Here is a 26,986-nt window from a genome sequence, read left to right as displayed (position 1 = left end):
CACATTTACATCTATCGGCTTCATGTGATCCATTTCAAAGGGAAAGATTAATGTAACTTTCAAGGGAAAATTCATATCCCACAAAGTCTCTGTTGTCTCATGTTTTGTTTTTTAGACGAAAGAATATAGATTATCATAGCATCTGCATCATGAGATGAATATAGCTATTCATTAATACAATGGTGCTCACAATCCCCCGACACCCTGGGTAGGAATAAAAGAGATCTCAAACACCTGATCATGGCTAACAAAGATTCAAATGCTAATTCTATTATTGAATCGTCATTCATGTATGGCGAAGATTTCCATCACAGTGGTCTCCATACGGCGACATCCCTCCCTTATATGGGTGCGCTATACCTCCTTCTGAAGCAAGGGAAAGAAACGAATCTAATGTGTGCCTTTTAAAAGTACTTGCATAGAAGAGTGAATTTGTGCCTTGTTAAATACCACATCATTGTGACTTCACCAAATAGCCCAACAAAGAGCACTTGCTCCAACCAAAATTTGGAGCTTAAGTTTTTTATCAATCCCGTTAAGCCATTTTCCAAATATATTTGAAACACTTTTTGGAGGATTAATGCCAAATGTAACATGTAACACTCGTCATATAAATTTAGCAAAATAACAATAAAAGAATAAATGTTGTATTATTTCATCCATGTTAAAAAAAACATCATTTAGAAGAACCTTGCCATTGTCGTTTTACTAAATTATCTTTGAGTTAGAGTAACTCCATTATGAAAGAACTGAACTTTAATATTTAGGGGGAGTTTGAGTTTCCAAATATAGTGATTAGAAGGAAAGGCACTATCATTAATCAAGGCTATGTACATAGATTGGATGGATAATTGCCCACGCTGATGTAGAGACCATTGAAAAGGCTATATACATACACTATCATATCACAGACAGTTATATGTTCCGTCTCTACAAAAGTGTCTGTGATATCGAGCTTGTTATAGAAGGTTTCAAACCATCTACAATACACTTACACACAGACGAATTTTCTAGATAATCGTCTGTTCGTAGTAAGAGTCACAGGCGATCTTTGCTTAAATCCATCTGTGATTACTAAGAGTCATAGATGGGTTTGTTTGAACACGTCTATGTTAATTGTCACAGATAGATTTTTTTAAAAAAAATTATTCGTGTCTCCTTTTCCCCCTATGTCAGGAAGCAAATTTGCTTATAGGGGAGAAGGGTCACACATATACACATTTTATGATTCTCAAATTAAACATATTGGCACATTATTCAGAACATTAATCACACATTGTTCATAACATTGATCACGCATTGTTTAGAACATAAAACACATGTATTTACATATAACAAAAGTTAAGAATATAACACAGATGCAAATCACACATTGTTTAGAGCACATAAACCTAACTAGCTATACATTATCGGGTGATCGATGTTGTACTCCAAAAGAATGAAATGATTGACATCATAGTGATACCGTCTTCTATAAAGACGAAAAGTGATCAATAAAGTTGGATCGATCGACGTCGTCTTTCAAAAAGATGAGATGATAGACATTATCTCAGCCTTCTGCATTTCAACACAATAACAATCTAAGCATAATCTTCAATTAGCAGCTCGCAATCATCCGGATCTAGATGCACCTTGACTATCTAACGCATCAGTCAGAACCAGACTGTGTTGTTGCCAGTTGACGAAAATATCTCTATTATTACAAATAACAATGGAGACATTCTGATAAACATCAATGGAGAAAGTGGTTTATGTCATACACAGGGTCGACGGAAAGGGCATTCACAACAAAGAAGAAGACAAAGTCCACCAGGCCAAGTAAACGCCAAGCATCTGCGTTGTTGAAGCCATCATAGGGACAACCTCATCATGCCACCTCCTGATTGCCGTGAATTACACCATTGTAAATCTATGAAGGAAACAAGGTTGTGCCATCGATTGCATAGATCGAAGCAATGAAAACTTAACAAACTCTAACTAAAGTATAAAGGGAACAATACGATACTCACCTCGGTGCAGTGAAAAGGATTTAGCCCCCATCAAAATCTCGCTTCTCCGACAATGATGGTGAGTGAGGGCACAAAATACTCCTCGCTTCTCAGTGCAGTAGGACACTTGGATATAACAAGCGAGAAAAAGAATACTCCTCGTCGTTTTATATTAAGGGAAGACGAAAGGTTGTGTCTATGAAAACCAAAAGAGCCTGTAGAAACGACGCAACTCTTTTAGCTAGGCAAAAGGGCTCAACTCCGACTTACACTGAAAGCCTAAGTCAGAGAAACAGAGGTAATAAGGTTTCGTCCACCCCAGTGATGTAAGTTCGTCCTTGAGGGATTATTTTGCTCCTTTTCTGCTTGGGGGCAACCAGGTAAAATTTTCATAACAAAATTCCAAGTATTCAGTAAAATTGAGTATATTTCATTATAATATACATGTATGTGTTGTAAGAATGAACATATATGCTGTTGTATTCTAAAAACCAATAATTGTATACACTATGTATATATGTATATATTTTAAACACATGCAGACACTATAACGTGGCATGCATGGATCAGTTCATGATATCTATCATGTCATGTGGCAGTGCATGATTACGTGACCAACCACCAGACTAGCTAAGGTTGTTGACTCTCCAGCATGTTTTTCTGATCTCGCCGTCGGCGCTGGTCTTGATTCCGACGCGGCCCATCTTCACCATCGCCGCTTTGAACTTGGTCTCCCACAGCCCCGGCGTGAAGGCGTTGGCGAACACCATTGCCGCCGTCTGGTTCGACGCCAGCAGCGCAGCGTCCGACGCGAAGAGCACCTCGTGGTTGAGCACGTTCCTGTAGTACTGGCTGTCCAGGTCGTCGGGGGTCATGAAGTCCTGCATCACCGTGGGATTGCCGCTGCTTCTGCACTGCTGGCTCAGCGGAGTGGCCAGCGTGGAGTTCATGTCCGTGGTGTGGCTGGGTGGGAGGCGGTCGGAGAAGGACGAGCATTGGGAGCGGCCGACGGTGTGCGCGCCGGAAAGTGTCACCATGTCGTCGGTGTCAAGCCCCTTGGCGGCGAACATGTCCTTGAGCTGCTGGAGGCTGCCGAACGGCGGGGGCAGGTTGGCGAGGGCCTCGCTGTCCAGGGACACACGCCCGTCGTAGCGGCCGGCCGGCATGTCGAAATCGACCGCGTTGTCACTGAGGAAGAAGGTGGCGTCGCGGCCGGCGAAGGCGACGATGTCCGCGCACGAGACGACGCCGGGGCACGCTGCCTCGAGCGCCGCCTTAGCTGCGTCGATCACCTCGAAGCCGCGCAGGCTTAGGTTGGGCAAGCTGGCCCTCTCCGTCGGGTTGGTGGAGCCGGTCGTGTTCAGGAGGACGGAAGCATCGCATCCCTGAACCACGTCGTCACAGGCTCACAGCACGCAAAATCACATATTTGGAACACGCCACGTACAAATTTTAGTTTGAAATCATACTAGAGGAGGTAAATTGTACCTGAACGAAGCAATCGTGGAAGAACAAACGAATGAGCCCTGCGCCCGTGCCACGGTCCTTGTCTGCGGCATTCTTCACGGCCTCCCTCACAATGTCTTCTGCATTAGGGCACGAATAGTCGTAGTAGCCGACACGTGGCACCGAGGGAACATAACTTGGGCTTAGGCTAGGAGGATAAGTGGGTGGGTTTGAGATAGAAAAAAATGGACTTGGGCTGGGGCTAGGACTAGGATAAGTGGGTGGACTTGAAATCGATGGGCTTGGACTTGGTGAAGAATATGCATGTGGGTTTGTACTCGGAGGATAAGTCGGTGAAGGCAAGCTAGGGCTTATGCTTGGAGGATAGGTGGATGGGCTCGAGCCTGGGCTTGCGATAGGAGGATAAGCTGGTGGGGTTGGCATCGAGGGACTTGTGTTAGGAGGATAAGTAGGTGAGATCAAGCTGCTAGGGGGATAAGTAGGTGGGATTGGGTTAGGAGGATAAGTAGGTGAAGCTGAGCTTAATGGACTTAGACTAGGAGGATAAATGGGTGGGCTTGGATTGGGAGGATAAGTAGGTGGGATTGGGTTAGGAGGATAAGTAGGTGAAGCTGAGCTTAATGGACTTAGACTAGGAGGATAAATGGGTGGGCTTGGATTGGGAGGATTAGCAGGTGGGCTTGAGCTCAATGGACTTTGGCGTGGTGAAGGATATGTAGGTGGGTTTGCACTCGGAGGATAAGTCAGTGGAGGCGAGCTAGGGCCTGTGCTTAGAGGATAGGTGGATGGGCTCGGGCTCGGGCTTGCAATAGGAGGATAAACTGGTGGAGTTGGCATCGATGAACTTGCACTAGGAGGATAAGTAGGTGGGATCAAGCTCGGCGGGGTTGCACTAGGAGGATAAGCAGGTGGGGTTGAGTTAGGAGGATAAGTAGGTGAAGCTGAGCTTAATGGACTTGGACTAGGAGGATAAATAGATGGGCTTGGATTGCGAGCATTAGTAGGTGGGCTTGAGCTCAATGGACTTTGGCGTGGTGAAGGATATGCGGGTGGGTTTGCATTTGGAGGATAAGTCGGTGAATGCGAGCTAGGGCTTGTGCTTGGAGGATAGGTGGATGGGCTCGGGCTCGGGCTCGGGCTCGGGCTTGTAATAGGAGGATAAGCTTGTGGGGTTGGCATTGATGAACTTGCACTAGGAGGATGGGTAGGTGGGATCAAACTTAGTGGACTTGCACTAGGAGGATAAGCAGGTGAGATTAGGGTAGGAGGATAAGTAGGTGAAGCTAAGGTTAATGGACTTGGACTAGGAGGATAAATGGGTGGACTTGGATTGGGAGGATTAGCAGGTGGGCTTGAGCTCAATGGACTTTGGCGTGGTGAAGGATATGCAGGTGGGTTTGCACTTGGAGGATAAGTCAGTGAAGGTGAACTTGCGCTAGGAGGATAAGTAGGTAGGATCAAGCTTGACGGACTTGCAGTAGGATAAGTAGGTGGGATTGGGTTGGGAGGATAAGTAGGTGAAGCTAAGCCCAATGAACTTGGACTAGGAGGATAAATGGGTGGGATTGGGTTGGGAGGATTGGTTGGTGGGCTTGAGCCCGATGGAATTTGGCTTGGTGGATAAGCGATTGGGCTCGGGCTAGTCGGAGGGCTAGTGGGTGGGCTTTGGTTTGGAGTATAACTAGGTGTACTTGAGCTCAATGGGCTTTGGCCGGGAGGATACATTGATGGACTCGAGCTTGGGCTTGGAGGATGAGTGACCGTGTTCGGGCTCAGCGGGCTTAGGCTAGGAGGAGTAGCAGGCGGGCTTGCGCTCGGAGGGTAACCGATGTAGCCTTGGCAAGCCACGGACCCCAGGAACGCGAGCAAGGCCATTGGAACGGCAAGCTTTGCCATGGCTGCTCGATCGGCTGATGGTTTCTCACACCAAATCGTGTGTTTTGGCTCGAGATTACGCGCGCACGTTCGATTTATAGCTCGATCGTCGAGAGAACGCGTCAGGAATAATGCTCCCGCGCGTTCCGGGGGCGCACGTTGCGGTGGGCGTGAAATTCAAACACGGGAACATGGGGGCCGCGGCGCGCACAGCTCAAACGGTTGACCCGCGCGCGCTGTTTATCTGCCCTGTTAGAGGCTCTGATACTAGTTTGCCCTGTTAAGCTGGGCGGCACGCACTGATCATGCGTCTGATTGGTCGCAGAGGTTCTGAAATTGCGGCAGGGGTAAGCTTTTCTATTTTGGGGCCGCGTTAAGTTCTCAAACAACTAATGCAGGCATGCTGAACACAGCTAATCTTATGCACCACAACCACATGACATGCAAATAGCTCAGTAATATACCCCTATTTCAGTTAGAACGTGGAACAACACGGTGAGTGGTTAGGCTGTGGTCAAGTACGGGCTGTTCCTCGGCGATTGCTGCAGGCTTACTCTCTGCATCATTGGAGCCTCTGTCCAGCGCATTTGCGGCCAGATACACTTAACGCTGCATGCATGTTTGCTTGCACAAGTCCACTAGCGCAGAGTCTCCCAGCCCGGTGCTAAATTCTAAAATCATTATAACCAACCGTTACTCGTGGAACCTTAAAGTACCACTTAAAGTATAAAAAAAAAACTACGGTCCTTGCATATAGTCCGATGAAATTGGCAAGTGAATGAAAAATGTTACAGAGTAGTAATGGAACTATTCGATATTTATTTTTTAATGTATTTTTTAGTTTATTTAGATAACGGTTCAAATCATCTTGGCTTACAACCACCCTGAAGTGTCCCCTGTATGTTTGGTTCTTGGCTAAATGGGATGGAGGTAAAAAGCTTAGAAAGCAAATTTTGGTTGGGACGAGTGCAATGTGTTAGGAAATATGGTTTAGCCGGAATGATGTGGTATTTGATATCAAAATAAACTCTTTTATACAGGTTACTTTTCAGGAGAACACATTATTAGTTCATATTATGGACTTTGCTACAAGGAAGAGGAGTGGGGTCTGATTTTCGTTATATGCCTTCATCTAAAGTCAATCACAACGAATATCTTTGTCAAATATGGATGGAAGTTTAGCAACATGATTACTTAGGTGAACTTGGCTATTTTGTCAGCCTATTTCGTTTATCCATTGGTCACAACTATGTAATAATTATCGATCACATACATTCACAGATTTAGATACTGAGATATTATTTATTCCATTATGAAAAAAAAGTCTAGCAAAGAAAAACACAGGGCAAAGCTTTGGCAGCCAGGCCGAACCACCGGTTGGTGGATGCATTGCTGCACGAAATGTCCACAGCTATACGCAAGCCGGTCGTATCCCGTCCACTAGCGAAGTACCAAGCATGTGAATCCAGCTCCAAGCCTCCAACTCGTCGACATGTGATCTTGCCATTATTCTCCGTGACACTCAGCCCAGTTGACAATGGGCCCGTGTTCTTCAGCCCATGCCTGTGTACAGGAGGTTGGGAGTTCAGTACAACATGCGATTTGAGTGAATGATTCACTGTAAAACTCCTCAACATAAAAACCCTAGGTGTCCACTCCGATGATATCAACCTTCTGTTAAAGGTTTTGCCTGAGCCCATTTGATTTCTTCTACCAGCAGCGCCCAACACCCATAGACCAAAATAGCGTAATTGTTGTATTTCGAGACGAAGTTACGCATTTCACGAGCTAGCGTCAGAATTATGGATGAAAATCTCCAAATTTTCTGTTTTTAATTAGTAGTTACACTGTTACAGATTGCACACATTCATATTTATGCTGAGGTTTGAACATATTGAAGATGGAAAATATCATGTACAGTCACCTTTACGGTGTAATCCTGCAATATGCTGGCTCCAATTGGCACAAATCAACATTCGAGAAGAATGAAGAAAAGTTCACTCTATGTAGAAAGAAAATGAGAAGATAAACGTCACTCTTTGGAGCAAAAACTACCCTTTTAGAACTTCCTTCTAAAACGTTTTCAGTTTGATGTTGAAATTCTGAAGGTTTCCATAACCATCTCTAGAGACCAGTGAAAATAGCGTCAGCCGTACCAACGGTTAGTGGCCTTAATGACGCCCGTTATGGGTCTTTTACTGGGCAATACTGTTTGGATTTGAATAAGTTTTGGTCAAATTTTAATATTTGTTTTTCTGCCAAAGTATGTCAATTGCATCGTAATCTGATAATCGGGCAACTTAACTATTCGAAGAAGCAAAAATTTGTATTCTGATAATCTGATAAGCATCGTCCCTGCATTTTACATGTTCATCCTTCTTAATGCCTCCATCAACTATACAAGGCATTGCCAGTTAGCTATTCCCTATGATTCAAAGAGGAAAATTGCCTCAATTTGCAAAAATCAAATCTATAACACATATTTAGAAAAATTGTTTAATTTACAAGCAAATTTGTAACAACTAAGAAATCATGCTTGTTTTAATTTTACCTATCACAGATGAACATGAGAAAAATCATTTCAATTATTAAGAAGAAATGTAGAAAGATTTCTCATCTCTACTACCATGCATCATAGATAAGAACATCACATGAATTTTACAGTATTTTCATAATGTTGCCTGATAATTTGCTACGAAGTTGGACAAACATACCACGAACCTCCACCCTAATTTGTGCTTGCCAGTGAGCATAAAAATGAATCAATACTGGCAGTAAGTTATCCTTAAAAATACTAAAATTTGTGCTTATCAGTTTACAAATTTTTACTTCTTTAAATAGTTAAGTTACCTGATTGGATCACTAGATTTGCATGAATATATATAAAAAGATTTCAAACATTGAAATGTGTGCTTATCAGATTACGAATTTTTGCTTATTCGAATAGTTAAGTTTGATTTGCCTGACATATAGAATATAATAAAGGATATCAAACACTATGTAAGGTACCTATTCACCTATCTCTACCCGTCTATCTCATTCCTATAATTGGTATCAGAGTTAGTTTGATCACTTATTGACTCTAACTGGCTTTGTGATTTGTAGGCGATATGAAGAGAAGTGGAAAGATTCATTTGTTCGATGGTCGGGAATTTTCGTACTGGAAGGTGCGCATAGAGGCTTATAAGCTAAGGAAGTGCAATATGGGAAATAGTTGATTCCAACTACCTGCTACTCGTATGACTTAAGTTCAAATCAAACAATATGAGGCCAATAACAAGGCTGGAAATATTTTGTTCACAAGTCTGAGTCAGAATGAGTTTAACAGTGTCTAGCACCTTCGTACTGCCCGAGAGATCTGAACTACTCTAAGTGTCTTTCATGAAGGGACTAATCAGATTAAGGATAAACGCTAAAGCACATAGAACTAAGAATATCAAATATTCGTGCAAGTTCCTGGTAAATCTCTAAATACTATGTTTACTTGCTTTGATGGAATTATGAGCAACCTTAGATCTATTGGTGTTTTACCCTACTCTGATCATGAGAGGGTGATCAAACTTCTCCATGCTCTCGATCGTAGCATATGGGAAGTGAAGATCTCAAGCATTGAAGAGTCATCAAGTTACGATATGTTGATGAGCTCTATGCCGTACAGGAACTTATTCTTCGATGCGAATCCTACACTTGCAAACTTGTAAGGGAACCAATAGAGTGAAACTAGAAGGAGGGGAATTCGAGCATATGAAAAAACATAAACTTCATTACTCAAAGAGATCAGCCCTATTTTAGACGGATTACGAAGATTTATCTCTCAAAACTCTCACATATTACATAAGCTAAGTACTCATCATTTTCTCCTCTAAAACCCTAACTCTAAGGCTCTCAAATGAGTGGCACAAGGGGGCTCAAGTGGCTGGTTTAAACTCTTCCATATCCCTACCCCTCTATTTGTAGGCCTAGGAAACTTGGTCTCTAAGTTTTCTAGCTTTTCCTTAAAATACTCCTCTCTTGAAGTACACTACTACCTACCACCGAGAGTATTTTAGTCTATTTTCTTCTCCATTCATCGGACGGTCACGGCGCCTTCATGACTTAGCTTCGCCTCGACGTAAGCTTCACGATAGTGCCACATACTCCTCTGTCCTCCTACGGTTTTAAGACCAAACCGCGAAACCTCCTGCACGCTTGTCAAAGCGTGACTCACCACCTTGCTTACACCTTAAGCAAGCGCTTCGATGTCGACGCGTGTACTCCGTTATGCGATCCTAACCACCGACAAGTCTCTCCCGCTCCCGATCCCTCGGGTCGTCTTGTCACTTGCACCGGCATCCCCTTTGCTTGACTTTGTCAACACGCCATCTCCATCCATCTTCAATGTTTTGCTTGACCTTCACGTGTTCAAGTAGAATCATCCTTAACTCCATCCGGCCTTCTTGATCGTCTGGCAACAAGCACTACATTTGGCCTCGATCATCCCGCTATCGACCACTAAATTGCATTCATCACCTGCACACCATGAGTCAAGTAAATACATATCTTTAATCCCAATTCAAATTAGTTCATAATTAATATGCTCAAATTAAATCTCAAATCGATTAAAATCACATTAAAGCTAATGCAAAATCGAAAATCATCAAACTAAATAAATGATAATATCAATCATTCATTATAAATAAATCAAGACATATTTTAACCTAATTTTTCAGAGGTCAAACGGACTGGAAAAGGCAACGCTTCACAGGTTAAGAGCCTTCGTTCAATTGACACGAATAGGTCACGTAGGGGCAGTAGGACTCACTGGGAGAAGAAGTAGAGCCTCCCACGTCGAGCGCGTACGCTGGGCTAAGCCCTCTGCGATTAATCGGACGATCCACTGTGCGTGCGGACGGGAGAGCAAGCATCCACACGCTCGGAAATAAGCATTTACCATTTATTATGTTATACTTGATGCCCAAACAGATACCGGATTAGAAGATTACGCTGCACACACGGATTGCACCAGATATACATTGCCAATATCTTCGTCAGCAAACTTGGACTCCTCCAGTTCAAAAGCAAAGGTCCTCCAAAATCTTGACAATTCAATTGCAAAAGTAGGTACGAGAGGCAGCCTTAGCATATAATTATGCTTGAGATGCATAATATGAATGGAACATGTGGCAACCAAGAGAAGACGTCTTATACCGGTTGGTAGAACTGTAGAAGGGAGCACCCAGAGAAGTGAGAGCCTTGAACAAGCTTTGGGATCCTATGTTATTTGTGAAGAGGCGAAGAAAGTTGGAGGCATCTAGGCTCAAAGAATTATTCGCCGACTCCGGCTAGTCTTTACGGAGTTAATTTTATGTCTAGTTTTTACCGAGTTAATTTTATGTGCCTGGGCCTCTACGACTTCTTATTCTGTTCGGCACTGTATGGTTATGTCATGTGCCTGACCCTACATAAGTATCAGATATTATCTCATTATGAGTTATTACATATGGATTTTAAATTATATCACAAACAGTGATATATTTTATCTTTGTAAAAATATCTGTAATATCGATCTTATTATAGATATTTTTAGAACCGTCTATAATAGAATTATACATAAACAAATTTATGTAAAACCAATAAGGATCACAGACGGCTTTTTTTTAAAAAAAACACGTCTGTGTTAATTGTCATAGTGGAGTTTTTTTTTAAAAAAATGTCTATATGACCGTGTCACCCATATAAGCAAATTTGCTTTCAGGTGGCTGCCCTCATGATATAACATACACACTTTTATGATTTACAAATTAAACAATATAGAGATATATTGTTCAGAGCATCGATCATATATTGTTCAGAACATCCATCATACATTGTTCAGAATACAAAACACGGGTTTTTACATATCATAAGGGTTAAAAACATCACACAGATGCACATCACACATTATTAGAACACATAAACATAGCTAGCTAAACATAATCCCTACTTATATATCATTGGTGACACTATCTTTCAAAAAGACCATGATTACACTGTTCAGAATACAAAACACGAGCATTTACATATCATAAGAGTTAAGAACATCACACAGATATACATCACACATTGTTAGAACACATAAAATAGCTAGCTAAACATAATCCCTACTTATATATCGTTGGTGACACTGTCTTTCAAAAGGACGAGATAATAGACATCATGTCAACACCATTTTCCAGAAGGATGAAAAGTGATCGACAAACTTGGGTCGATCGACGCTATCTTTTAGAAAAACATGATAATAGACATTGTCTTAGCCTTTTGTGTTTCAGCACAATATTAACCTAAGCATCATCTCCAATAAGCAGCTCGCAGTCATCCTGATTGCTGCCAAACCACCAGCCATGGTTTAGCAAGAAATACGTGTTCAAATCTGTCTTGCAGTTGATAAAAATGTCTCAATTGTGATGAGCAGTAATGGAGAAATTTTTGTCTAGAAGAACATAATGAAGAACGCAATTCACATCATACATAGAGTCCACGTAGGGGGCCTTCATAGCAGCAAAAAAGACAAAGTCCACCCGGCCGAAGTCGATTGTCGTGAACTGCGCTATTACAGATTTACGACGAAAGTAAGACATTGCCATCAGTTACATAGATCAAAGCAATTAAAATCTAACAAACCTTAACTAAACCGTGATGGGAACCATATGATATTCACCTTAATGCAGTAAAATAGATTTGGCCTCGAGATCATGCTTCTCCGATGTTAGGATGGCAAGTGAGATAGACGCATCTTAGTGCTATGGAAGATACGAACATTAGAAGATGGCGACTGAGAAAGAAAAATACTCCTCATCGCTTTATATTGCGGGGAGACGAGCGGGTTATATGTGTAAAAAGCTAAAAGAACTTGGAGAGACGAGTTGTGCGTAAGAAGCCAAAAGAGTCTAGGGAGACGAACAATCAAATTTGAAAATGTTCGCGGGTATTTAAGTATAAATAATTTTAAAAAAATTCGTCTGTGTCTATTGTATAGATACAAATGAGTTTTTCTAAATATCGTATGTGTATGTATGATAGAAACAGATATATTTATAAAAAATCGTATGTAAGTTAAGTCACATCGAGACGATTGTCTTGTTACCGACACATCTATCTAAGCAATCGTCTAAGGATATTTTATTAGTAATGAGTCCTAATAAATTATCTGTGATATACCGTCTGCTTTTAATAGTTACGTGGTAATGAGATTCTATTAGTATAGAAAGTACATTTCGTAGCCATAAGGCCACGCCCAACAGCTTTCCTTCGCGGGCGAGATTCTTATCGTGAAGGGATTCTCGTTCCCTTCAGCGCTCCAACAGTTTTCTTCACGGTTCCCTTCATGACGGGATTTCCAGGGTCATTCTCTTCAGGACGGGATTCTCTCTCCTTTCTCTTCGCGATTCCCCTCAAATGAAAGCTGTTAGAGATAAGAGAAAATAAAAAAAATGAGAACAGGAAAAGAAATTAGGAAGAGAATATGATTGGAATGGTCTAACAAAAATATCATACTAAAGTTGGTAAAGGTTCTCTCCGGTAACTAGATTCCACAAAGCAGTGCAGAACAACGTAGCAATCACTTTTTGACCATAGGGGGTTGATGGAGCAGCCAGCTCGGCGGTATATATGCAGCAGTATCCTATCCTTTCACAGCACTAGCCCACAGTTACTACTAGTACTGTATATAATAATCACACATATTAAGCTGCAGCTGACACTCATGTACTAGTGGTCTGGTATGTACTTTACACCTGTATAATGACTTATTTACTTACACGATAGAAGCTTCCCACGCTACGTTCTGCGCTCATCCTTCTATCTACATACAGAACAAGGAACATGTGCATGGCGAATTGGCGATGCATCGAGCTAGCTACCTACCGGCCGGTAAGCAACGCAATTTGCAACAAGAGGATATATGATTAATACCACTTCCTCACCATTAATCGCGGAAGTCGCATGGATCCCGTAAGGAATTAGCGATCTTACGTTGTTAACGCACGTCGGCGCGCCACTCAGCTTCCTTTTCTTGATATGTTCTCCTGTCCCTCCAGGAATGAAGAAGAACCGGCGGCCGGAGAAAGTGTGCTTCTGCGTTGTGGGCATGCGTGTGCCAAGTGCCGCACACAGAATTCGGAGCTAGAGCTAACATCCGGGCCGTCCTAGTTTTCCAATCGCGTCTTCCAATGTTACGGGGCTCGAACGAAGAAGCTGCTATCCTCTGCAATACCGTTTTGACATGTCAGTGATTCGATGTGTATTTAGCATGTGACTAACTGAAAGCGTTTGACTCACAGCACGAATTGATCCTAATTAACATCGGAATTATTGTTGGGAATGTGCGCGACGTCCTGTCAGGAGAGTAGATTAAGCACCGTGCGATGGCAGAAGAGAAGCTTATCCTTCGTACGTACAGTGCGATGGCCACATGGTTTGGTAGCGCACGAAGTCAGAGCGATCGATCAGATGCTGAGTTGAGTTTGGTTTCAGAAAATGCAGCGAGTTGTGCCGCCTGCATGGCTGCATGTTCCCAACGCGTGCATCCCGGCCGGGCTGGGTTAGAGAACCCTCTGCCCTCTGACTTCCGGCCTTCCGGGTGTATAAATAGCCGCGCAGTCGAGCGACTCCAACTCACTGCAGCTTCCACTTCCAAAGCCTCCTAGCCGGCATCAGAGGCAGCTAGAGCTGCAAGCTTGCCGTTGGTAGCTAGGAGGAAGAGATGGCCAGGGTTGCGATCTGGGTCTCGTGCGTGCTGCTCCTGGCCGCGACGTGCCAGGGGCTCAAGTACGGGTACTACAGCCGCAGCTGCCCCCCGGCGGAGTACATCGTCAAGAGCGTCGTCGGCAAGGCCGTCCGCATGAACCCCGGCATCGGCGCCGGTCTCATCCGCATGGCCTTCCACGACTGCTTCGTCCAGGCACGTACTACTATTTGACCATGTTTGACCGTGAATGCATGGGCGCGTACTAACATTGTTGTTACTGTTGTTGTTGCAGGGCTGTGACGCGTCCGTCCTGCTCGACCCGACGCCGGTGAACCCCCGGCCGGAGAAGCTCGGCCCGCCCAACTTCCCGAGTCTGCGTGGCTTCGAGGTGGTCGACGAGGCCAAGGCGGTGCTCGAGAGGGTCTGCCCTGGCAAGGTCTCCTGCGCTGATATCGTCCAATACGCCGGCCGTGACGCCTCCTTCTTCCTCAGCGGCTACAAGGTTAACTACCCGCTCCCCGGGGGCCGCCTTGACGGCCGCGTGTCGCTCGAAAACGAGACGCTCGCCTTCCTGCCCCCGCCGTTCTTCAACCTCTCGCAGCTCATCACCAGCTTCAAGGTCAAGGGGCTCAACGTGGACGACCTCGTGGTCCTCTCCGGCTCCCACACCATCGGACGGTCCCACTGCTCTTCCTTCTCAGACCGCATCTCCACGCCGCCCTCCGACATCAACCGGGGCCTCGCCACCGTGCTGAAGAAGCAGTGCCCGGCGAACCCAACCTTCAACAACGACCCCACGGTGGTGCAGGACATCGTGACGCCCAACAAGCTGGACAACCAGTACTACAAGAACGTGCTCAAGCACAAGGTGCTCTTCAACTCCGACGCGTCGCTGCTCAGGTCGAGGCAGACGGCGAGGAAGGTTGTCGAGAATGCCTTCATCCGCGGGAGGTGGGAGAGGAAGTTCGCCAAGGCCATGGTGAAGATGTCGCTAATCGAGGTCAAGACCGCCGCCAACGGCGAGATCAGGACGAAGTCATGCCGTGTCGTCAACTAGCACAAGTACTTCAGCGACCGCGACATACCGTTGCCACTTGCAATTAATAATCGTTCGTGTTGCAGCTATAGTATCTTATTGGTCTGTTACGTTTGTTTCTTTAGAAGCATGTGTTGTTTCATTCTTTCGTTGCTCTCACATGGTCGAGTTGTTATGTTGTATTGCAAATGGCAGGAGATGTACTTTAATAAAGTTCACATATAAATTTTGCAGATATACACTGGATTTATAATCTGGAAATGCTATTTCTTAGGCAACTGAAATTCTCCTTCATAGGATTTTCACCTCATGATTCGTGTTCCCGTGGCTCGTTGTACTAATCTATGCCCGTGATATATCTGCCAACACCGTCGTCTAGTAAGGGTTCATGTCACCGTGTCAAGTATATGTAAGGCGGTTGTGGCAGCGGAGGCACGGCTGTGTGGCAAGGCAATGATAATGTGGCCAGCCATGACCCACGGGCTGTAGTAGGGCAGTGGACTGCGTGGTTCATCCGATGCGAGGAATTGAAGGTGGTGTGGCGCTCGACGGTAGTGGAACCAACTCCAGCAAGAATTGGAAATGAGGAAGACTCAAATGATAGAAAAACTACCTCTTGACGGTGGCAAAAAAATTAATTAGCTCTAGCGATTAGTGAAAGCTGGTGAAGCAGCAGGGTGTCGGATCCCATTTTGGGTTCCACTATGCATTTTATATAGGTAGTTGATACGTACAATTCTATCAGGTTAATATTACAGCTATATATATTGATTGTATTACATGGAGACCTTTCTTCTGAAGGAGAGAAATTTAACGGCGTTGTATGACGTCATCAAAGACTTCATTAAGCACCGCCTTAGTCCTCTGAAATCAATGATTATCGGGGCTTGATTTTTCCCAACCGGATTGGATCTGGCTCAAGAAGGTGAGATAGATACTTTCCGATCTCGAGTAGTCATATGTAAGGGATCCAAAAGATTTATCCGTATTGACTATTGTTTTTTCTTGCAGTGTACTCATCAGTCGTCACCGATAAGAAGGTTAAGGTGTTCTTTGATGCTATCCCTTCTTCCAGTCGCAAGGACATCTTGGTTCCCATCGTAGATATGGACCCTGAAGCTCGGGTAGGGATCTTGTTGGTAAGTACCTTAGACCTTCTTGATACTTGTTTTAAGTAGCTGTACTCGGGGTAATAGTCGTCGCAGGCTTGTTAGGTTCCTAGACGCAGGCGGCCTGATCGAGAGGCTAATAATGCAGGGGCACCTGTTATGGACTCGGATGATGTTTTCATCATGGGCAGTACGGGCCCAAGCAAGATCAGAGGTGACAACACCTCATCGCAAGCCCCATCCTCTGGAAGCGAAGCAGAACCGGAGGGAGATGACGATGCAGGAGCTAAGTCATTGGCAAGTGACCCTAGGCCACAGACACGAGCAGCTCCTACCCCCCTTGCCTCTGCTGACCCAGCGCTGGCTCTGCTAGCTGGGCGCTTGATTACGTCACACACGACGGCCCTGACCTTGGTAAGTTGAGCTTTTACTCAAGGTTTTTATGGCTGAATTATTCTTGACTTTGAGCATGTCTTAGCCTTCAGTCCAAGAGCATGGGAAGACCATTGTCCCTACTAGTTCTTTCGGTGGTGCTCCCTCAGTCCCTACGGGTTTGGGAACTAGTGGAGGCGCCCTCAAGAAGACCCTTAAAATACCTGCGTCATTCTTAGTCCTGGTGAATCCATCCCTTATCAAGAACCGGTCCAAATATGTGCAAGCACCGTAGATCCTTTTCTTACGGTAATGACAGTTTAGTGCTAGAGCTTTCTTACCTGCAGGCTTTCTGGAGCACCACCAGCGGTTCCCAAGTTGCAGCCTTCATAGGCCCTGGTCGTGACCTCCTCCGGAGGCGATGTGGGGAGGTAGCAAGCCCCCAACATTGGTCGACTGAAGCATCTAGGCCCCTATTTCGTGTTTTGGTAATTAATGACAATAAGAAATTTGTGGACTAACATGATTATTTGAGTTATGAAAAGGTTAGTCACAAAGATGTTGCAAAGCTAGAAAAAGCATGTGTGAAAAATATGAAAATGGCTAGCTCAAGGAAACGTTATAATTATAGGGCATTTTCTTTTGCCAATCAAAGGGTATCAAACATGAATTCCCGGCCAAATACACTCTGAAGTAAAATGGAGTAATTTCGGAATATGATGGCAAGAACACAAAAGGTTAAGAATTTTTGTGAAGAAAAGGGTGTCAAACATGAATTCTCGACCAAATACACTCTAGAGTAAAATAGAGTAGTTGAAAGGAAAAATCGAACTCTTATTGATATGGCAAGATCAATGCTTTGGAATATGATGTTTCGGATAATTTTTAAGCCGAAGCTATCAATACCGTTTGTCATTCATCAAATAGGTTATATTGTCACCGATTGTTGAAGAATGTTCTATATGAGCTCCTTATTGGAAGAAAATCAAATATTTTATATTTTTAGGTATTTTAATGCAAATGCTATATTCTAAAGAAAGGTACTTGTTTATCAAAATTCCAAAAAAATGTGATAAATATTTCTTACTTGGTTATTCTTCTCAAAATAAAGCTTATTATGTCTACAACCAAAATTTCGGTTTGATTGAAAAAATATATGATATTAAATTTGATGAAACTAATACATCCTCCCCTCACAGGGCCCTATGTTCCATATATATATATAGTGGTATCATGCATCCTCTGGACTCTCTCTCTTATTTTTGGAGATAGACCTTCTCGAATATAGGACACCTTGAGTACCTGCGAGTAGTTTCCTTTCTTTCAGGGATCCTTTTCCCAGATACAAAGATGTGCTTCAAGGATTATGGAACATCTTGGGGTATCCAGATATGATAAATATCCATTATTTATGGCCATGTTTGACTCCTATAAATTGCATGAGCGCGTAATTTGCTATATTCAAGTGAGAGTGACCACCGGAGCCGTGGGGGTCGTCACAAATCAGAAAAACCGTAGGAAGCAGCGGGATTTATTCCTTGAGTGCAAAAAAAAAAATAGTCCCCAAAATATCAAATTTAGGATTGATTATCACTGTCAGTTCGAAACACAAACCAACATAGATAACTCTATTACATCGGTTCTAAAACTAGTAGTAATCACATTTTCTATAACACTGGCGGTGGATTGAAAGCGAGGGGTATGAACTAGATGCTCATAAGTACAACGTTTCTAGGTATGTGCATAAATTTCAGAAAAATCTAACCACATGAAAGTTTTGCACTCCGTTTATAATTCTGTGATGATGGGTCCTTTGTTCAACTGGTGTGCACTTCTAACCTAATCGGAAACTTATATATATAGAGAGAGCATGTTTTGATCATAATGGCAATGTACAATGAGAATGATGGGGAAATCAAGATCGAGGACCAAACTCGGCCGCATGAAAGAGGAACATGCGAGATGCCTTGCTATCGTGCGAGTGTGTGACAAGTAGGATTTCTGGATGCCCACATCAAAATACTACACGACAAATTAGAATAAGTTGGTGGTAACATGAAGCTAAAATATAAACGGTTTGGCTATTCTCTGTCCTTTCTGTGAGCAAGTCAGCACAAGTAACAGATCGGTTGAAACTTCTAATGAATCCAGGCCCATTGGAAAAGATCGACAGGAGTTTCTAAATTCTGAAAAGAAAAGAAAAAATAGAGATAATAGTTTTTGCCCATGTCAACAGCGCATACATATATACAATATCGTTTCTGTACTTATCTGCGGCTAATTTAGGGGCGCTAAACTCCGTTTATCCACACGAGAGTGTGTCAGGAACTTCCGCTAAAAAAAAGGGTAAGTGTGTGTCAGGAACGAATATATTCAGCTCGCGGTGTACCAACCGGTAGTTGGTTCTTTCATTGCCCATTTCCCCGGCCGGTATCTAGCCATGTTCCTCGCAAACCACGCCAGCTGCGCCATCGATCTCCGAATAGAAATTGAGATAATCTTATCTCACTCATTTGTGAGGTTAGGTGACTTCAAGCAGATCTGAGTCATTAATCAAAGATGAACGGTTTAAATATGATGCTACAGTTTTGATAAACAGTACACTCGTGACACATTGTTGTAATACCTGGTGAACAGTAAGCATACTGCTGTCACCGACGGTGAACCACTGTTCATCAAGACTCAATTCACCTGCGCCGGTGAAGTCAGATGGTCGCGGTCCCTCTGATCAGTGGAAAAAAGTCATCGATTACTTGCATATCGTATACACATGTGCAGTAGAAGGTTTGCTGATCGAAAGAGCTCGGTGACCACAGCGTGCTAAACTTGGATAAATTTGGCCACGTGCTCACACTGAGATGGCTATGGTTCAGTTGGACAACGCTTGGATAAACGACGTGAGAGATGCCATCACGCCAGACCTACTTTCTGATTACGTCAACCTCTGGCGGGTTTTACAGGGAGTGGTGTTAACATATACAAGGGGCACCATCATTTAGAAAGGAGCACACACAAGTAAATACTCGTCCCGCTCTGCGTACACTGTGCAATTCATGGGAAGCACCAAAGTTGATCACCAATCGCTTGTCTGGGACCCCTGGGTGCCACCCTGGATCAAATTTTTTGCAAAAGCAAGTGTATACATCAGATCACTTGCGGCAGGCCAAACTCGTATTTCTGCCTCCTATGTCATCGGAACTTGGCGACAATCAACCACCTATTCATGGAGTGCTCCTACTCTTCACAAGTGTGGCTCATGGTGGCTTCATGGTCCCACCTCATGGAGCTAAATACCCTGTTTCATCCGTCTCTCTCAGCATGATGGCGCAACTATGTCACTTCAACATCGCAACAACATCGACGGAAACTACATAGCGTCATCCTTCTCACGGTGTGGCACCTGTGAAAGGAACGCAACCATCGTATTTTCAATGGGTAGCATGCCTCCTGCCAAGCTCTCATCACCATCATTAAGGAGGAATTCGGTGTTTGGGTGATGATAGGAACGAAGGTCTCCTAAGAGACAGGATTACAGTCTTGGCATGTGCATGAAAAGTGTAAACACACCATACTTAGATAGTAAGCCTTTTACCTGGTAATTTGTTTTGATCATCTTATACCACTTTGTTTCTACTAATAAATGAAAAGGCAGCTCTCCTGTTTTCGTCAAAAAAAAACATCTGCAGCAGAAAACCGCATCTGCTGGCTAGTAATATTACAACTCCAGTTCGTGAAACCGGCACTTCATCGCAGTGTACAGAAGCGATTACTTGACTCAAAGCACGTACTGATCAGTGCTGCACCAAAGCGGTCTTCCACACCTTCTTTGCCGGTGACAGATGCCGCCCTCCCGGGTACATACACTCTTACATAATAGGATATACATCGATCCCGATCCATTTGAGCCAACCTGGAGCTTGGCATAACGGCACCATCGGCAGGTAGCACTCACTCTAGTCAACCCGCTGATGAGTTGTTCATCCATGTTCTCGGACGCTGACATTGCGCTGCAATAAGCAATAAAAAGAAAAACGCACCGACGTCCACTGATTCCACGTTCGAACGACCACAGCGCGGCCGGCCTATAAATTGACGTGCGGGTTCCAGTACTTCGCCACGCCAGAAGCTTGGAAGAGAGAGCACACACGCCGGAAAACATGGCCAAGCTCGCGGTATTGATCTTGTTTGCGTTGCTCGGTGCCGCGGCGCCTGCTCAAGCAGGGTACAATGGCTACCCTAGTGAGGCCCCGGTATCGATGCCACCGGCGGCGAGCCCTGAGGGTTCTCCTCAAACCTACCCGGGCGTGGCCCCGGTACCGTGCCCGCCGAGCTCTACTCCAGCAAGCGCAAGCCCGCCCAGCCCGGCTCCTCCATCCCCGGCGCCACGGCTCAGGTTTGGCTTCTACAAGAAATCGTGCCCTAGCGCGGAGTACATTGTCAGGGAGGCCGTGAGGAATGCCACGAGGGTGAACCCCGGCATCGGCGCCGGCCTCATCCGCATGGCTTTCCACGACTGCTTCGTCCAGGTATAGTAACTACTAGTATAACATTAACAAGTGGTACCTAGACTGGAGTGATTACTCCACCATGCATCGTAGTCGTAATTAATGTTAACTAACCATGGTCTCCGCGTATGAAAATGTTAACTAATCATGCATGCACGTGCGCAACGACTTGATGCCTCAGGGTTGTGACGGGTCCGTGCTGCTCGACCCGACGGCGGCGAACCCGCGGCCGGAGAAGCTTGGCCCGCCAAACTTCCCGAGCCTGCGCGGCTTCGAGGTGATCGACGCGGCCAAGGCGGCACTCGAGGAGGCCTGCCCCGGCAAAGTCTCGTGCGCCGACGTCATCCAGTTCGCCGCCCGCGACGCGTCCTTCTTCCTCAGCAAAGGCGGGGTCAACTACCCGCTCGCCGGGGGCCGCTTCGACGGCCGCGTGTCGTTCGAAAACGAGACGCTCGCCTTCCTGCCCCCACCGTTCTTCAACCTCTCGCAGCTCATCGACAGCTTTAAGGTCAAGGGGCTCAACGTGGACGACCTCGTGGTCCTCTCCGGCTCCCACACCATCGGACGATCCCACTGCTCGTCCTTCTCCGACCGCATCTCCACACCGCCCTCCGACATCAACCCGGGCCTCGCCACCGTGCTGAAGAGGCAGTGCCCGGCAAACCCCAACTTCACCAACGACCCTACCGTGGTGCAGGACATCGTCACGCCCAACAGGCTGGACAATCGGTACTACAAGAACGTGCTCAACCGCAATGTGCTCTTCAACTCCGACGCGTCGCTGCTCACGTCGAGGCAGACGGCGAGGAAGGTTGTCGAGAATGCATTCATCCGCGGAAGGTGGGAGAGGAAGTTCGCCAAGGCCATGGTGAAGATGTCGCTAATCGAGGTCAAGACCGCCGCCGACGGCGAGATCAGGACGAAGTCATGCCGGGTCGTCAACTAGCAGCTTGGACAGCTTGACGCCGACGTACTGTCACCACTTTGCACCTGGTCATTAACCTTCCGTGCTGCAGCTAGCGTTTTATTGGTTCGTTGCATTTGTTTCTTCAGAGGCGCGTACGCGTCGTTGTTTCATTCTTTCGTTGCGCCCAGATGATCAGTTTGGTTTATTGTACTGCAGTTTCCTGAAGATGTACTCGATTAGAGATCAGATGATTCAATAAAGTTTCTTTTTTGTCAACATGAATTTTTCCGGCCCTTCTGAGGTTGTGATCATAGGTGGATTTTTTTTAAGTCAAGCACATTGATGACTTTGATCTAACCGGCCAGTAAGACTGCAATGCATAATGCACGCAGGGACTACTTCATCTAGTCCTCGGTCGGAAATCATATAAATAAGCAGCATTATTTCGTATTTTGTTTGATTAATCTGATCCAGATCCGATCACACTTGTGGCTAACCGACGCTTCCCAAGGAATTAGAGTTTGGACATCCTAGTTTTTTTTATGAGAGGGGGAAAATAATCCTATAATATCTGGTCTCATATATTTGGGATCTAGACCTAATTCATATCGGGACATGTAGCAAAAATTATTATAAAACTTATGATAAAATAAAAAAATCATGCATGATAAAATAAGAAAGAAAATAAATTACACCGTATCACGCTATGAATTAAATATAGATTTCAAATATATATTACCCAATCTTAGATTATTTTTCAAATGTACAACGATGACTCACAAAGTCACACACACCACCACTCAGAGGCGCACACACATGCCAAGGAAAGATAAGAAGGCCCTAAAGTTTGACCATCCTAGGTAAGTGAGAAGTTTGTGAGCCCGGCAGATGGAAGACCCAGCCTACACCTAGGCTACACCTGCCGGCCCAGAACCACATGCTTTATGGGCCGTAATCTCAAATACTTGCAGCCCAGACAGCAGAGCGGATCAGTAGTTAGGCCCAATAGAGAGGACAATCCGTAGCTTGTTTGGCACGAACACCAGGTGAGAGTTCGAGCTCCGCCCGGCGTACGTGCTCACACTACCGTCTGTTATTTATTCTCAGGTAGGTTACCTCAGGATTAAATCCTAGTAAATTTTAGAGTATGCATGCGTATGCGTTTAGTGAAATCACACACATGTTTCCCGCATATCGGAGGTCTAAGGCCCTTCAATTCTTTTCCTAACGTGTGTATAGGACACGCGTGTGAGTCCTTGATTGTGCCATTAAAAAGAAAATTAGGACCTCTACACGTACGTCATCAGTTTGTGAGCATTCCTGGTTTCTTCGGCGCACTGCAAAACAGAGCTTGGCTGCATTACTCGGTGCAGTGACTGCTCAAGCAGGGAGCCATGGCTAGTCTACCACGAGTACTCCTCAGGTTTCTCCCGGTTGCGGTTTCTCTGTCCTTACGCAATACAACGGTGGATCTACGCTAATATTCGTGCAAATCAGGAGAGGGGAAATGTTTCTAGTAAGCTGCATAGCCATTGCTTGCAAATCAGGAGAGGGAAAATGTCCCGATTGTGACATGCTTTTTTGCAGAAACTGAACAAATGTTTCTAGTAAATGCAGGGGCGGATCTACTTGGATCAAGGATGTTCAGCTGACCACCCATGAATTTCAGAAAATAAACAACGATTAGGAAGCTATATTAAATATATACATTAGTAATGAGGAAAATGCATGTATGTTTGATGTAAAAATCGTTGTCTAGCTCATTACTTTAACATGAAACTAATTGTACTTTTATTATTACTATTATAGACCTTTAGTCTTTACATGGAACAATACTTTGTTATTATATTATCGTCGATGACTCCCAACACTCATCTCTAAAATACTGCCTCTCATCTCTAAAATCCTGCCTCGGCCACTGAGTACCAACCAGTACACGCCTTCATGAAGCAAGAAACCCTTTAGAGAGCAAGCATATGAAACTGCAAGAGAGATAAGCTGCAGAGGTACGCATGCCTGCATGGGGCATGCGCCTCGATCTCGAAGACGTGCATGCAGCACAGACAACAGAGCAGATCTTCACTGGTCAGGCCTTCTCGCTTGACGCCGTCCAGTTTACGAGCCCCGTTTGTCCAACATGTCCCGAAGCGCGCGGCCCATCTTGCCAAGCCCCAGTCGAATGTTCTCGCACATGGCGTGTCACGCCGCGCCGTCGGCGAGCCTCTGACCAAGTCATGCGCCGTATGTCCATACACTACTTGCACGAAGCTTCATCTAGCGCGCTGGTGCCACTTGAGAATGCTCAAGAGGGCATGGTTGTTCTAGAGAACCTTTGTATTAAACTTCGACGAGCAGAAGCTAGTGGTACTAACTTGACTCTAGCTAACACTGGAAGAGATACTAAACTATGCTAAAAAAACCTCGGAAATGCTATATCCGGGTCGATCCGTTCGAACCAATCTGACGCTTCGCACGCGGCTGATAGCGCAAGTCAACCGATGACGATGAGTTGTCCGTCCATGTGTCCCGGTTGACATTGCGCTACGACATGCGCTAAAAATAATCGCACCGGTGGAGTGATTCCACGGTGGTTGTTCCTCGGCTCACCGCGCGGCCGGCACCGATCTACAAAACCGACGCACCGGAGTGGCAGCTTCACCTCACTTGGAGCTGGCGCCGCCACCTTCGTTTCGATCTCGCATCACGCAGGAAGCGCACAGCGTGTGCAACTGCATGCGAAAGATGGCCAGGCTTGTCGTGTTCAGCTTGCTTGCGTTGCTCGGTGCGGTGGCTGCTCAACATGGGTCCATTAATGGCAGCTATCCTCCGCCAAGCCCGAGCCCTCATGGTTCTCCTAGCATCGCCCCGGTGCCGAGCTCGAGCCCGAGCCCTCCCGGTTCTCCTAGAGTTGCGCCGATGCCGAGCCCGCCGAGCTCAAGGCCACCCACTCCAAGCCGGCCGAGCCCTCATGGTTCTCCTAGCATCGCCCCGGTGCCGAGCCCGAGCCCGAGCTCTCCCGGTTCTCCTAGAGTTGCGCCGATGCCGAGCCCGCCGAGCTCAAGGCCTAGGCCACCCACTCCAAGCCCGCCCAGCCAGGCTCCTCCGTCCCCTGCTGGTCCACAGCTCATGGTCGGCTTCTACAAGGACTCATGTCCTCGCGCGGAGGAGATCGTCAGCGAGGTCGTGCGGAGCGCCACGACCATGAACCCCGGCATCGGCGCCGGCCTCATCCGCATGGCCTTCCACGACTGCTTCGTCCAGGTATGGTAACTAATTGTAGTGGTTATAATCACGCGTCACAATCAAAATTATTCATCATGAAATGTATCATTAGTCCTAATCAATCGTGCGTGATTTCCGCGCCGTCTTTTCTCAGGGCTGCGACGCGTCCGTCCTGCTCGACCCGACGCCGGCGAACCCGCAGCCGGAGAAGCTCGGCCCACCAAACTTCCTGAGCCTGCGCGGTTTCGAGGTAATCGACGAGGCTAAGGACAAGCTCGAGAAGGCTTGCCCCGGCAAGGTCTCGTGCGCCGACATCATCCAGTTCGCCGCGCGCGACGCATCCTACTTCCTCAGCAACGGCAGAGTCAACTTCATGATGCCCGCAGGCCGCCGCGATGGGCGTGTCTCCCTCGCCAGCGAGACGCTCCAATTCCTGCCCCCGCCGTTCTTCAACCTCGCGCAGCTTGTCGCCAACTTCAGGGCCAAGAACCTCACCGTCGACGACCTCGTGGTGCTCTCCGGCGCGCACACCATCGGCCGCTCCCACTGCTCGTCCTTCTCGGGTCCCCTGTCCCCGCCGACCTCCTACATGAACCTGGGCCTCTCCGGCTCGCTGAGGAGGCAATGCCCCGTCAAACCGAACTCGAGCAACGACCCCACAGTGGTGCAGGACGTCGTGACGCCGAACAGGATGGACAGCCAGTACTACCGGAACGTGCTCAACCGTAACGCGCTGTTCAACTCCGACGCCGCGCTCCTGACGTCGTTGCAGACGAGGCAGATGGTGTTCTTCAACGCCTTCGACCCTGGACTGTGGGAGCAGAGATTCGAAGCGGCCATGGTGAAGATGGCTGGCATCGAGGTGAAGACCGACATCAACGGCGAGATCAGGAGGAACTGCCGCGTCGTCAACTAGTGGTGTGCATGGGTGAGAAGATGAACAACAGCATTAGCGTTACGCTTGCAGCCTGTGAATAAGCTAGTGTTATTTCCCTGTTTCATTTTGCATTTTCACACTGTTGTTGTTTGGTTTACACCATTATTGATTTTCTTTTTCTTTCTTTGCCTTTGTAAGCAATAATACCATATTGTCTTCGAGATTTTGACATAACGTGATGTAGTTCTAGTAAACATTGAAACGCGCACAATTTGAGTGATATAACTGGAAGTTTTTTTTCTCGATTGCAAGGAAGACACACACTCTAGACCTTTAGTCACACACAACATTTGTATCACAAGTCGGAAGCTAGAGATAAACGTGCCACCATGGGCATGCACTCAAGACACTGAATGCACCCCATGATTCCACCATGTTGAGAGAATGGGCCCATGCCATCCTCCTGAACGGCCTAAAAGAAGACCTAAAGGTGCAAACCCTGGAGTAGTACCATCGGGTCCTTGCCGAAGATGGACATGCGCCTTCGGGAAAAGCAGTACCTTGAGCCGAAGGTAGACACACCAGAAGCCTTCGGTCGTTTGGAAGCACTGAAGGCCACGATGAAAGCCTCCAAAGAGTCGAAGCAAAATGCCTTTTAGATAAGGATGGAAGTATGGAATCATAATCCTGTTTTACAAACGATTCTTTATTGTGATGATGTGTATCTATTTTTTTTTAATCTAACAATTTGATGACGAGATAAATGACATAGATAATATAAGTAAAATTTTACAAAAATCTTTATAAATAGAATACTATAAAATTTACTTTCGACCAGGATGTGTGTAGAGGACTACGCTGAGATGTTAGCAGGCATGGACGGCTACATAGAGGATCCAGGACGTGCGCTACAGTGGTAGCTAG

At 45.7% G+C, this 26,986-nt stretch overlaps 4 protein-coding genes across 4 annotated transcripts; 3 read left to right on the top strand and 1 right to left on the bottom strand.

Moving 5' to 3' along the window:
* Window positions 1-2,402: 2,402 nt before the first annotated feature.
* On the bottom strand, window positions 2,403-5,385 carry LOC133891956 (proline-rich extensin-like protein EPR1). The gene is made up of 2 exons (XM_062332678.1): window positions 3,477-5,385; window positions 2,403-3,373 (listed from the first exon to the last, which is right to left on the bottom strand). Exons 1-2 carry the CDS (start codon window positions 5,349-5,351, stop codon window positions 2,615-2,617), a joined length of 2,634 nt encoding a protein of 877 aa, XP_062188662.1. The 5' UTR covers window positions 5,352-5,385; the 3' UTR covers window positions 2,403-2,614.
* Window positions 5,386-13,975: 8,590 nt separating this feature from the next.
* Window positions 13,976-15,307, top strand: LOC133892912 (peroxidase 2-like). The gene is made up of 2 exons (XM_062333903.1): window positions 13,976-14,247; window positions 14,327-15,307. Exons 1-2 carry the CDS (start codon window positions 14,050-14,052, stop codon window positions 15,089-15,091), a joined length of 963 nt encoding a protein of 320 aa, XP_062189887.1. The 5' UTR covers window positions 13,976-14,049; the 3' UTR covers window positions 15,092-15,307.
* Window positions 15,308-20,679: 5,372 nt separating this feature from the next.
* Window positions 20,680-22,228, top strand: LOC133892958 (peroxidase 2-like). The gene is made up of 2 exons (XM_062333944.1): window positions 20,680-21,077; window positions 21,238-22,228. The coding sequence occupies exons 1-2, from the start codon at window positions 20,709-20,711 to the stop codon at window positions 22,000-22,002; spliced, it is 1,134 nt and encodes a 377-aa protein (XP_062189928.1). The 5' UTR covers window positions 20,680-20,708; the 3' UTR covers window positions 22,003-22,228.
* A 2,408-nt stretch (window positions 22,229-24,636) lies between these two features.
* On the top strand, window positions 24,637-26,306 carry LOC133892389 (peroxidase 2-like). The gene is made up of 2 exons (XM_062333131.1): window positions 24,637-25,224; window positions 25,340-26,306. The coding sequence occupies exons 1-2, from the start codon at window positions 24,697-24,699 to the stop codon at window positions 26,099-26,101; spliced, it is 1,290 nt and encodes a 429-aa protein (XP_062189115.1). The 5' UTR covers window positions 24,637-24,696; the 3' UTR covers window positions 26,102-26,306.
* The last annotated feature ends 680 nt before the right edge of the window (window positions 26,307-26,986 follow it).

This window comes from Phragmites australis, chromosome 15 (genome assembly GCF_958298935.1).
Source record: "Phragmites australis chromosome 15, lpPhrAust1.1, whole genome shotgun sequence".
Taxonomy (NCBI): domain Eukaryota; kingdom Viridiplantae; phylum Streptophyta; class Magnoliopsida; order Poales; family Poaceae; genus Phragmites; species Phragmites australis.
Note: the sequence above shows the minus strand (reverse complement) of the source record. Positions and strands in the feature narration are given on the sequence as shown.

Bases quoted from the DNA above. Each gene is read 5' to 3' on its own strand.
- LOC133892912 (XM_062333903.1), top strand. From the start codon at position 14,050: ATGGCCAGGGTTGCGATCTGGGTCTCGTGCGTGCTGCTCCTGGCCGCG. The intron at 14,248-14,326 runs GCACGTACTACT...TTGTTGTTGCAG, and splicing joins TCCACGACTGCTTCGTCCAG to GGCTGTGACGCGTCCGTCCT.
- LOC133892958 (XM_062333944.1), top strand. From the start codon at position 20,709: ATGGCCAAGCTCGCGGTATTGATCTTGTTTGCGTTGCTCGGTGCCGCG. The intron at 21,078-21,237 runs GTATAGTAACTA...TTGATGCCTCAG, and splicing joins TCCACGACTGCTTCGTCCAG to GGTTGTGACGGGTCCGTGCT.
- LOC133892389 (XM_062333131.1), top strand. From the start codon at position 24,697: ATGCGAAAGATGGCCAGGCTTGTCGTGTTCAGCTTGCTTGCGTTGCTC. The intron at 25,225-25,339 runs GTATGGTAACTA...GTCTTTTCTCAG, and splicing joins TCCACGACTGCTTCGTCCAG to GGCTGCGACGCGTCCGTCCT.
- LOC133891956 (XM_062332678.1), bottom strand. From the start codon at position 5,351: ATGGCAAAGCTTGCCGTTCCAATGGCCTTGCTCGCGTTCCTGGGGTCC. The intron at 3,374-3,476 runs GTACAATTTACC...GACGTGGTTCAG, and splicing joins TCCACGATTGCTTCGTTCAG to GGATGCGATGCTTCCGTCCT.